The sequence below is a fragment of the Dipodomys spectabilis genome, unplaced genomic scaffold (genome assembly GCF_019054845.1).
Source record: "Dipodomys spectabilis isolate Male_0828 unplaced genomic scaffold, ASM1905484v1 ptg000136l, whole genome shotgun sequence".
Taxonomy (NCBI): domain Eukaryota; kingdom Metazoa; phylum Chordata; class Mammalia; order Rodentia; family Heteromyidae; genus Dipodomys; species Dipodomys spectabilis.
The window spans coordinates 10,602,422-10,615,219 of record NW_024870813.1 but is presented as its reverse complement, the minus strand read 5'-3'; the positions used below and the strand labels follow the sequence as shown (position 1 = coordinate 10,615,219).

Here is a 12,798-nt window from a genome sequence, read left to right as displayed (position 1 = left end):
CTGCTTCTGGTTTTCTAGTGGTTTATTGGAGATAAGAGTCTCATGGTCTTTTCTGCCCAGGCTGGCTTTGAACCATGATCCTCAGATCTCAGCCTCCTGAGTAGCTAGGATTACAGGCGTGAGTCACCGGCTCCTGGCTTTCATGCTTCCTCTTATATCCTCTTCCCATTTCTCAACTAACCTGGCCAAAAGAAAGGTTCTCTTAGATAACTTAGGATAAATTCTCCACCTCCAGATCTGTGCCCTTAGTCATCTTTGCATTTGTAATGCTTCTTTCGTCACAAAAGCAATATATACATGCCATGGGAATTAGGATGTAGACATCTTTGTGTACACAGAATCCTTGTTTTCTCTCACATACTTCATCCAAAAATCATTTCTACTGTTTTTTTTTTTTTCTGTTGGTACTTAAACAGTATTGTTTTATTTTACTATATAAAATCATTCTAAGGGAGATATTCTTTTGTGTTTGTATAAGGATGAAAAATGTGTGAATGCATAATATGGTTCTCAGATACACAAATTACAAACTGCAATGGTAAAACTAACTCCAGAAAGACAAAACCCACCATAAATTGTGTCAGCAGCGAACAAGAATTTTTAAAATTGTTAAATTTATGGAATGGCTAAACAGAAAGTGAAAAGTTACAATATCAATACTGTTCCTTTTCATTATTCTATTACTATCCTGTTACTTTCCATCTTCCTCTTGTGTAGTAATAAAGCAAGAATCAGTTACAGTCTTTAGTGTTACTTTAAAACTTAGCTGTGAGAAAATAAAATGGAAATGTTTCTTCATCCCTCAGTGTCCTAGAAATTAGAGCTGGAAGGGATCTATGACCAATTCTCTTGAGCTAAATCAAGGTAAGATTTCTGCCTAAAGGAAAGTTAGGCTGAAGATTTTGGAATTTGATAGGGTAATTTAAAAAGTAGTAGTTTGAGATAATATTACTTAAAAAGAGAGGAAAGGCATAAAGAGGAAGAATATTTGCTCTTGATTGAAAATGGCTGAAAATCCATTAACTTTCAAAATGTATAATTATTTGAAAAAAAAAGTCTTCCATAGGATATCTGTGGAAATAAGTAGTAAGTTGTAATATGATGTGAATTACCTTAGTTACTGAATATTAAGCTACAAAGTACAAAGCAGATTTTAATGTAGAGAAAAATGTAGTGTGTGAAATTGAGGTCATATGTGCCAGTGATGTATGGCTTACAGGAAGTAATAAAAAAGGAGAGAGTAAATGGTATATTTTTGAGCTGATGGGATCCATTTTAGGGTGGAATTTAAATTGCCTTCTTTAAAAGTTAAGTTCTTAGCTCCCTCACTATTTAAGCCCTCTTTATCTCCTCCCCCTTCAAAGTATGCTATGCAAGGCAACATGCAGGCTATCTTTGCCAATCCTGAGCATGGAGAAGTGATTGATATCATTTTTGTGTATTGATTGGTAAACCTTTTTCTGTTGTTTATTTGAATTAGAGAAGTCCTTGTCTAAGAATAGTGTGAGAGGTTAAATGCACAGGCCTGGGTGTTTCTCCTGCTTGAGGTCATAATCCTCTGACAGCATTTTATTTTCTCAACATCTTAAATACAGATGTTTGGAGCAAAAAAAAAAAAAAAAAAAAAAAAAACCTTCAAACTGCATGCCTTTTTTTTTAAGTGGTAGTATCGATGATTGATTTTGAATGTTTTTACTTCAAAAAGCCCAGTCTCCTGGTGGGTGGAATTTTATGAAGCACCTGTTAAGCTTTAGGGAGGAGGACCTTTTGGCAGCAACCCAAAGTACATATTAAACAATAAGGCTGCCAAAGTCAGGAAATTATAAAACAGTTTTGAAATTGCAGAATCTGCTTTTTTTTTTATTATTATTATTACCCCTCAGGTTTCCTTTGCAGCTTGGTTATAAGTTCTTTCACATGGGATTTACTAATGTTCTTACTATTTAAAGACCAGATTTAAAAAAAAAAAAAAAAAAGACCAACCTAAAAGAAAGTTTGGAGATTTCTTCAGAGTTGTGGGACCAAAAAACAAAATACCCAAAACACTAGATTTGAAATTCAGCTGCCTTGTAGAGCCTGGGCTTGTGCTCTCCATACTTGGGGGAAGGAAGAGCCAGCCTCCAGGAATTGCCTGTCAGGGTCTCTGGTTGCCACCAGAAGTAGGCAATAAGGCTAGGTTTATGGAGAAGCTCATTGCTCAGGACAGTGGAGGAAATTTGCTAAGAATGTGCTTCCTGGCTTGTTCCATTTAGTCTGAATCTTATCATCTTGTTAACACTCTCAGATTCACTGCTTCTTCTACTTTAAGAACTTAAAAAATCAGTAACCAAAAGGCAAGATGGTAATGGAATATTCTTCATCTGTCCCAACAAGGGAGCATTCTTTGTGTTCTATTGAGTTTATTTATGCATTTATTTGCTTGTTTTGGCAAATGTAATTATGCTATGGTGAATAGCCTAAGTTTTGGGTTATTTTGTTTGTTTTTGTTTTTATTTTGAGACATAGACTTGATAGGAAGTCAGGTTGGCCTTGAGTTCACCATCTTCCAATCTCGGCCCCCTGGGTGCTGGGATTGCAGGTATGTGCCAACCATATCCACCCATCCCCAGTGTTGAGTTATATGATTACATCACACACAGAGAGCAGGAGTTGTTTGAATTTTGCACCTCATCCTAGTTGAGTGTTACAAACCAAGAGCTGTGGGTAGATAGTGCTGATTAAGGTGGCAAGTACAGGAGATTTTACAATGAGGACACCAACTGGAGCACACGGTGTTCTCGGTTAAGAACTTGAGAATGACTTGGCTGGAACTGGTATATATTTCCCAATTTTTTAAGGGAAAGAAACTTTTTCACTATCATTCTGTTAAATACAGTAAGAGAAGGCAAAGGGAAAGAAAGGCAGAAAGGAAAATCTGTAATTTTAGATTCTTTTATCTTTGTATTGTTTTTATGCCTCCTTATTGGCATTAGTGACTATCTATTAAATTTAGATTCTAAGAGGCCTTTTTTGTTTTTTGTTTTTTAATGAAGACAACATTCCCATAAAGCAATTTGTTCTTTTTTTCTTGTAGGACATCCATCCTGTTTGAAGTTTTGTCCTGAGCTAACAACAAACGTGAAGGCCTTAAGGTGGCAGTGCATTGAATGCAAGACATGCAGTGCATGTAGAATCCAGGGCAAAAATGCGGTAGGTATAGCTCTTCTTAGCCCAGTGCCAGGTAAACTAAGCTGCAGTGTTAAGGTTTTCTTTTTGTAGAGTGTTACCATTTGCCTTTAAAAAGCCTAAGTATTTGTCACATCAAACCACAGCTGTGAAGTTGATACTTCTTCATTTTATTTTATTATTATTAATCTGGAAACTTAGGGGGTGTTTTACAGTTGGTCTCAGTCTGTATTGTTCTCTACTGTATTACAGGATAATATGCTTTTTTGTGACTCTTGTGATAGAGGATTCCATATGGAGTGCTGTGACCCACCACTTTCCAGAATGCCAAAAGGTGAACCTTTATCCCATATTTAAAATGTATCTAATTACTGTCTTATTACATAATAGCCTTGTCTTGATAGCTGACAGTTCAGAAACATACAGGTTCCTTAATCCTGTTTTCATCCCTCCCACCTTCCATGTCCTTGCAGTTTCTAGGTAGAGGAGTAGCAAAGCATTTATTTGGGGGGTAATTTATGTATAAGACTGACTCACATGTAGGGATGAAAAGTCTGTCCTTGCCCCATACCACTCCACTATTAGCATAAATTTGGATTATGTGGGTCAAAAGTTTTGAATACACTCCATATTTTTTAGTGTAGGATTTTAAAGGTAATGAACTTTTTTTCAAAAGTTGGCTAATAATGAATTCAGAGTCCCATGATAGGAAACCATTACCATTTTCTAGCAATTAATTGCTATTTTGAATATGGGTGTCTGAACCATCTTGCATTTAGTGAAATAGGTATTTTCTTCTGTTTATTGTGTAAATCAGCCTAATTCAGTCTTTTCTTCCCTCAGTTTTGTAATATTGTAAACATTTAAAACTAACTTTCCCTTTTTATTCTAAACTATATAGACTTACCATGTGGTAGGTATGGAAAATTCAGAAAGAAAATAAATAGAAAAATCATTTGAAATTCCTTCCTTGCCTCCACACACCCTTTAAAAAGGAATGGAACATTCCATGAATGTTTTTGTAACCTTATTTCCCCTCTCAATAATAGACTGCAAGCATTGCCACATCATTAAATGTTCTCTTGCATGCAGTTTTTAATGAGTTCTATAGACCCTGTAGTATAAAGCAGGGGTTACAAACTTGGTAACGGTGGGCCACAGGTGTGCTTTGTTGGTACAGTATTTTAAAATTTTTTGAATTTGAGTTCTCTAGGTGGGCAAGCAGGCTTTAATTTGCCACAGTCTCACTACTCCCTATTATCATTATGTGAATGCTGCCTTTAAGGAATTTGATTTTGTACCCTTGTGTATAAATAAACTGTAATTGGTTTAATTAACCATTACATTATGGTGGATTTTTTATATATTGCCAGGTTTTTGTCCCCCATCAACAATTATTTTCTTAAGCCAAATCCCTAGGCAAAGAATTGTCAGATCAAAGACTATATATATATGAATATATATATATATGAAAGTCTGTCTTAATTTTTAGACCAACCACCAGTGTATGAGAATACCTATTTACCTATATTGTGACCAGTAACAGCCATTTACTGTGTTCATTGATTCTGAGATACTTTTTAAAAGTTTCACACCTTTAAAATACGTATTTTCTATTAAATGTTACCTAGATTTGTAAAAATAGTCATTATTTTGAAATCCAATCAGCTTGTTAATAGAAAAAAAGATGCTTGATAGTACTTTTCTTTTAGTAGTAACATCAGACATTCTAGTGTTTGATCATTGGCTATTTATATATCATTTATAAAATACCTGATTTAATCCACTAACTTTTTAAAATTACATTTCTCATCATTTTCTTCAGAATGTGTATAACCTTTTTATTTTTTTGATGTAGCCAAGTACATGAAACTTCATGTTTTTAAATATTAGTCAAGATCATAGAAATATTTATATATTTTTTCTGATAAAGTTGTCTTTTAATTCTTTTCTATTGTCTCAGTTTCTTATGTCAGATTATTCTTATAATTCCAGAGTATTATAAATTTTAATTTAATTTTATTTAATTTAATTTAATTTTTTTTTGGTCAGTTGTGGGGCTTGAACTCTGGGCTTGGGCACTGTCCCTCAGCTCTTCAGCTCAAGGCGACCACTCTACCACTTGAGCTACAGCGCCACTTCTGGTTTTATGGTGGTTTATTGGAGATAGGAATGTCACGGTCTTTCCTACCTGGGCTGGCTTTGAACTGTGATCCTCAGATCTCAGCCTCCTGAGTAGCTAGGATTACAGGTGTGAGCCACCAGTGCCCGGCTTTACACATTTTAATTTTAAAATGACAATCATTTCAGTATTGCACCTCTCCAGAGAATAGTGATGAAACAAATATTTTGTCCTACATGTTCCAAAAATTGCTTTGAAAATGTCTATCCTAAATAAAAAGATAGGAGGATGTTTTCCGTGTGTGTTTATATGGTGGTAGGAATATTCCACATTAGAAATAGCTATAGGGAAGGGTTCTGAGATGGGGACAGCCCTTACACTCAACATCTTGACCCTGGGAACATTGACCTTTAGTGATATCTTCTTGAGGACTTTTTTAGAGTTTTTTGGGTAGGGTGTGTGTGTGTGTGTGTGTGTGTGTGTGTGTGTGTACGTACATGTACTAGTCCTGAGGCTTGAACTCAGGCTTGGATGCTGTCCATTAGCTTCTTTGTGTGTGTGTGTGTGTGTGTGTGTGTGTGCATACGCACATGTACTAGTCCTGAGGCTTGAACTCCGGCTTGGATGCTGTCCATTAGCTTCTTTTGCTCAAAGCTATAGCTCTACCACTTGAACTAGAACTCCACTTCCAGCTTTTTTGGTAGTGTAGTGGAAATTAAGAGTCTCAGATTTTCTTGGCTGAGCTGGCTTTGAACCATGATCATCAGATCTCAATTTCCTTAGTAGCTAGGATTACAGGGGTGAGCCACCAGCACTCTGCCATTTTCCAGAGTGAAGTTCTGCAAATAGGTATCCTTGTGCAGCTGCAGTTTATATTTAACATCTTCTAAATGAAACATTAAAGTATTTTTCTCATATATATTTTAATTTAGGGATGTGGATTTGCCAAGTCTGCAGACCAAAGAAAAAGGGAAGAAAACTACTTCATGAGAAAGCTGCACAAATAAAACGACGTTATGCAAAACCCATTGGACGACCGAAAAATAAATTAAAGCAACGATTGTTGTAGGTTGAGATCCTATCAAAAGAAATCTTTTATGTTGGGTTTAAAATGGAAGTAACAATAGCTCCTTAGATTCCATTAGACTTTTAACATCATTTTTCCAAACTCAAGGAATGAAGAATATTTCTTCTTTTGAATAAGCTGTAGAAATTTTTTTGAAAAATTGCTTTTACTTACAATTGGCATTTTTGGGTCTTCTCTTGGTAGTAGTTGTGATACTGAGTGACATTTTTTTCAAGCAACAGGATGGAAGCAGAATGTAAGACTTGGAAAGAATCGTTCATCCTACTTTAATACTGGCTGAGTATTAGAAGATCTCAATTATGTAAATATTTTCATAGGCATTTTAAAATGAGACGAATTTGTCCATACATTTCTATAGTGAATCTTCTTGATACAGATAACATTTTGGAAAATACCTCTCTTTTCCGATGCTCATAGTTTTACCACTTTTCCAAAATAGTAATGTCTGGGAAACCTGCAGATGAGTTAGGGCCATTTGCAAAGTGTGCATGTATACAGACACACAGAAAGCCATATATTCATAGTGGCCTGCAAATCTTCTGTGATAGCCTTTTGTATCTATGCTGTAGATATATAAATGCCACTGATGCCCATTTAGCAGGAGTTAGTTGGAAAAGTTTAAAGATAAAAAATTAAATTGCTATTATTTTTACTTTTATAGAGTATATAAAGGTATTTAGAAATCAAATCAGTTAACTTGTATGCTTCTATCAGTTCTGTCATTCGATTGACACTTTCTCACTTTACGCTTAGTGAAAGAGGCATTGTGCTTTAGAAATGAATAGTTTTTCACCCTCCTTGCACACTATGGAGTCTTACTTACTTATTCTTTTCCCCAAGTTGTATCTGAAGTAGTTAGTTCAGCTGTTCTCAGAAAAATAGTGTTCTCCTATACTTTATATCCCAAAGGAGAAAGAGGAAATGCAGGTTCCTTTCTTGACTTTTCTGTGAAACTTAAATGTTAATTTCTTGAGATAAGCATAAAACATTTATGCATAGGATTTTTCATATTAGTATCATTTGAAGTAGAAATTAGGTATTTTTACATTCATCCTATATAAGCATTGTTCTTAAATTGAGACTATATCCACAGGACCCAATTTAAAAAAAAAAAAAGAATTACAATATAAACTTTCTAAGAAAGGCCACAGCTGAAAATTGCATCTGGCACCAATCCTAATTTTTTGTTTGTCTAACATTGTCCTTTGAACTTAGGAATTTTTAAGACAGTCTAGGGAGTTTTCTCTTTTGCATGCTTTCTAAGCATATTATCCTTTCTAGACAATGGATTCCAGATACAGTTTGAATGTAGCATTCTGATACAAAATTTTAGCCTAGATGAGATATTTGTTGGTAAACCTTACTGTGTCTTCTGGTGACACTAGGGATCCATGTTCAGGGATCCAGTTGTCATATGGTAGATCGATTTCCTAGCAGTTTAACCACCTCAAATGAGCTTCAAAGAAACTGGTTCATTAAAGCTTGTATTGGAGATAACTACTAAAATGTGTTCTTCTATTTGTGATTACTTAAGATATTTAAAAGGTTCAATACCATATCATTTTCAGGCTTCCATTTCTCCATATTAGTCTTCAGCTAAACTGACGATTTTGAAAGTGCATTCTTGGGTCCCAGCATTGTCATAATTCACATGCCCATGTTTCTATTGTATAAAATTCTACTGCAGTGTAGAAAGCTTCCCTCCCACTGGTCTAAGGTGCAGACCGGCAGCTGTAGTTCATGCAGGCAGCTATGTAAGTGGAGTGACCTCCATAACAATCCAGAGGCAAATATCAGTCAGAACCTTGGGCAAAGAGTCTGATGCCAGGTGTCTGATAATGACTATGGTAAATGTGCTGCTTCTTCACCAGACTTTCCATGTCATGTCTGACCCGCTGTAGCTTTTCTTTAATCATTTCTTCAGTTTTTTGCTATTGTTGTCCTTTTTTTAGCAGTATTTGATGCTGTAATTAATTGTCTTCTCTCCTGAAAGAGCATTATAGGCTATCTTGTCAGTCTAAGCGTAAGTTGTTCAGAAGAAGGAGTATCTTTTTAAGTACAAATTTATAGACATACCCAAATATTACTTATATAAATTCCACATTGAGTTCAAAATTTCTTTTAATTAGAATTTAGATAAGTTTAGTCTTTAGCTTCTGGATAACACATATTACTTACTTCCTCTAAAACTTAAAAAAAGACATTTCAGGAATTCATAATTACTTGTGACAACACAGGGAATAGCTGACTTTTCTTGAACTATAATGAAAGTATTGAGTGTTCTTATTAGTCTCTCCAAAATGTTCCTTCCTTATACTGCCCTCAGGTTCACATGGATTCTTCTAGAAGGTTGGATGGTCCCTGGGAGTATCATGACATGCAAATATAGTTGCTGTTAGCTTTTTCAGCTAAGAAACATCTAGGTGGTGGCACAAATACACATACACACACATACACAGTTCTTCAAATGACAATTCAGTTTCTGAAGTTTAAGCACATTGACTATGCATATAGTTGCGATAAATTTGTTTTTAGATACCTTTATAATTCTATTATTAAATGCTGATACTATTCTCTAAATTTTTGCCTAGGTCTGTAACCAGTGATGAAGGATCCATGAATGCATTCACAGGAAGGGGGTCACCTGGTAGGGGTCAAAAGACTAAAGTCTGTACCACACCTTCATCTGGTCATGCTGCATCTGGGAAGGACTCAAGCAGCAGATTGGCTGTTACAGACCCCACTCGGCCTGGTGCCACCACCAAAATCACCACCACCTCCACCTACATTTCTGCCTCTACACTTAAAGTTAACAAGAAAACCAAAGGGCTCATTGATGGCCTTACTAAGTTTTTTACACCATCACCTGATGGTCGCAGATCACGAGGGGAAATAATAGACTTTTCCAAGCACTATCGTCCAAGGAAAAAGGTCTCTCAGAAACAGTCATGCACTTCTCATGTGTTGGCTACAGGTACCACACAAAAGCTAAAACCTCCACCTTCTTCACTTCCACCCCCCGCCCCTGTCTCTGGTCAGAGCCCCAATTCGCAAAAATCCAGCACTTCCACTTCTTCTACCTCCCCCCAGAGTTCTTCCAGCCAGTCCAGTGTGCCCTCCTTTAGCGGTCTCACTAATAACAGCCAGCTGAAGGCACTCTTTGATGGACTTTCTCATATTTATACCACTCAGGGACAGTCTCGAAAAAAGGGACACCCAAGTTATGCACCACCCAAGCGTATGCGTCGTAAAACTGAATTCTCTTCTACGGCAAAATCTAAAGCCCATTTCTTTGGAAAAAGAGATATTAGAAGTAGGTTTCTTTCTCACTCCTCCTCCTCTAGCTGGGGGATGGCTAGAGGACGTATTTTTAAAGCAATTGCTCACTTCAAGCGAACAACTTTTCTTAAAAAGCACAGGATACTAGGCAGATTAAAATATAAAGTGACCCCTCAGATGGGGACCCCCTCACCAGGGAAGGGGAGCTTGACAGACGGAAGGATTAAACCTGATCAGGATGATGGTAAGCAAAAGGTCAAAGCTCCAACCAAACCTGCGCCCCGTCCCTTTCTCCCCAACCCCCCAAATCAATCAATCAATCAATTCCTATTTGTCACATAGGTTCTAGCTATTTCTCTTGTTCTCACTTCACTTTCATACAGAAGCAATGAAACTGACCTTTTCCTAATGCTGACTAAACCTCTAAAATGTTTTTCTAACTAATACTCTCCCACCTTTTACTATTTATTTCCATTCGTAGTAACACTAGGACCCCCAGATGCCTTCATAGTGTTGCTTATGGCTTTGTAGTCCCGCATGAGTAGCCACTGTCATGCTTTTGCCACGTTCTCGCCCATGCTGCCTCTTCGGCCACAGTGCCTTTTGGTGTGTGCTGTTAGTGCTTTCAACAGGGGTATTACAGCTCTTCATCTCCCTCTGCTCCATTGCTCTCCCATGACAAAGTTCATCTTGCTTCTGTCTCAACAAAGCCTGATCTGTGATTCTGTGAAGTGTGCGTTGGATTTGTGTGTATCTGTGTGTGTATCCACCTTAGGGAGGAAACTAATTTCATTGAACAAATTGGCCTATTACATTTGCTCCCCTTTATACAACAGAAAACTAAAATGTATCATTTGGACAACTTGGTAGATTTTATGATTTCAGAACTGATCATGGGAATACTGTAAATAGACATTGATGTAACTTCTAATATGGGTTGAAAATATTATTTTGCATTGTATTGCTCTTTTTCTCATGTATTTGTTAAAGTTATTTTTTAAAAAAAAAGATGACAGTGATAAATTCAAATACAAGTTTGAGTATAGTAGGGAAATGATACTGCTGGATTTTTGGGCAGTGCTTAGCTTTAGAATCTTATAAAGCTAAAAGGAAGAGGAGATCCCTGCTTGCCCACTATGCTGATTTGGTACCATTTGGTAATAAGATGGTGGTTACTCATGATTCAAGTCAGTGAATGCACTTTCTGCTGGTTTTAAATGACAGATACTGAAATTAAAATAAGCATCAAACAAGAAAGTACAGATGTAAATGTGATTGGAAACAAGGACGTCGTTACTGAAGAGGATTTGGATGTTTTTAAGCAAGCCCAGGAACTGTCTTGGGAGGTAAGGCTTAGCCAGAACATTATAATACATGAGTAATAGTTGGCTTGTAACTGTTAGTGTGAAATTACTGTGCTAGTTATAATACAGAGCATGCCCCCTCTGTGTCAGTGTTCTTTCTGGTTCTATGTTATGCCCTTTTTTAAAATGTTTTTTATTGTAAAGATACTGTACACAGAGGGGTTACAGTTACATGAGTAAGGTAATGAGTACATTTCCTATGGAGCATTGTTACCTCCTCCTTTGTTTTTGCCATACAATCCCTTCCCTCCCCACCTTTCCAACTCCTCCCTCCCTGCCATGCCCATTTTTTGTTGACTCTACATCTAAAAGCCATAACATCAGAGTGCTCTCAAAGTAGAAAAGGACTCCGTTGGTCTCACAAAATGGGTCAGGATAATGCTAGCTGAAGGAGACTACAAAACAAAAAATAACCAAGATCCTAACATTTTTAGGTAAGAAGAAATCAATCTCTGATTATTTTTGCCAGAACTTAGAAAACAACTTAAAATAGTTACCAAAAAGAACATCACTTTTCACTTTACTGATGCTGTTTCAGACACAGATGGCCAGTCATATGAAAAATGTCTGATATTTTTAACTCTTTGGCATTGATGAAAGCAATATTGTGCTTCCTGATCAGTTGAAATCATTTTTCAGTGTCTAGTAATTTAATGATCTCATTTAAATTCTCAGCTCTGTTTTAGTTGTCACCCAAACATTAGACTTCTCCAAGGCAATTTTTTTAGGATTGTGAATTTCTCATGTCAGTAGCCTTGTGGGGACAGTGTTGTCTGGAGTAGGCTTATAAGTTTTATTTATTAATTTCTTTCTTTTTTTTTTTAAATCCACTTAGGCTAAAAACTTCTTGTGATTTTTATCTTAGGAGCTATTGGGTATTTCTAGTCATCATTCTGCCCTAACAAGATACTGTGTATATTGATTGCCCTTAAGCTAAGAGTAACACCGGTTTCCTCCCAACCATTGGGAGCTAAAAGTCCTTAAACATGCTGTTTTTTTTTTTCTTCTGACCTTCATGTATAAAGATGATGAGAAATAATTCAATATCCAAAGGCCTTGCATTCTGACATGAAAAAGCTGGATTTGGAGGTTCTTTTTTTTTTTTTTTTTTGTCCCAAGAACTATTTCTTAGCTAGATGCCAGTGGCTCATGCCTGTAATCCTAGCTAATCAAGAGGCTGAGCTCTGAGGACTGTGGTTGCAAACTAGCCCTTGCAGAAAAGTACAAGTGTGGCTCAAGTGGTAGAGTTGCTAGCATTTAGTGAAAAAGCTAAGGAAAGGTACTCTGGCCCTGAGTTCAAGTCCCAGTACTGGAAGGAAAACAAAATAAAACAAAAAGAAATATTTCTTGTTCTGTGTTAAGGTGCTGTAGTAGACACTGGGCCTAACTCAGTGAATCAGGCAATCAAAGATCTTCCCCTCATCCTATACTCAGGTTTGAACTCAGGGCTTTGACCTTACTAGGCTGGTGTGGTATGGTCAAGCTGAATCTATCCCCCAGAGCTGAAATTTTACATGATCTTATAATACATCGTGCCAGATTGTGGGATGCCATTCTGTAGATATTTATGTGAATTGATGTCGCACTTTATCCTTGTCATGTTGTTAGGATATGTCCTAACACAACGATAATTATTATTTCACAAGGGTATTTTGGGCGTTTTGGAGTTTTTGTTTTGTTTTTTGTCTGGCCTGGGGCTTGAACTCAGGGCCTGGGCTCTGACCCTGAGCTTCTTTTGCTCAAGGCTAGTCACAATGCCACTTCAGGCTTTTTCTGAGTAG

The 12,798-nt window shown here is 36.7% G+C and overlaps 1 protein-coding gene across 6 annotated transcripts in view; it reads left to right on the top strand.

Moving 5' to 3' along the window:
• Kat6b (lysine acetyltransferase 6B) overlaps window positions 1–12,798 on the top strand; it is a 172,920-nt gene that overhangs the window by 118,295 nt on the left and 41,827 nt on the right. For 4 of the 6 annotated variants that reach the window (XM_042690157.1, XM_042690159.1, XM_042690158.1 and 1 more), the window contains 5 exons: window positions 3,074–3,189; window positions 3,418–3,499; window positions 6,220–6,352; window positions 8,966–9,897; window positions 10,878–10,999. In XM_042690157.1, coding sequence (XP_042546091.1) covers window positions 3,074–3,189; window positions 3,418–3,499; window positions 6,220–6,352; window positions 8,966–9,897; window positions 10,878–10,999 — 1,385 coding nt within the window. The remainder of the gene's footprint in view (window positions 1–3,073; window positions 3,190–3,417; window positions 3,500–6,219; window positions 6,353–8,965; window positions 9,898–10,877; window positions 11,000–12,798) is intronic. The other 2 variants (XM_042690160.1, XM_042690161.1) reach the window with 2 other exon arrangements.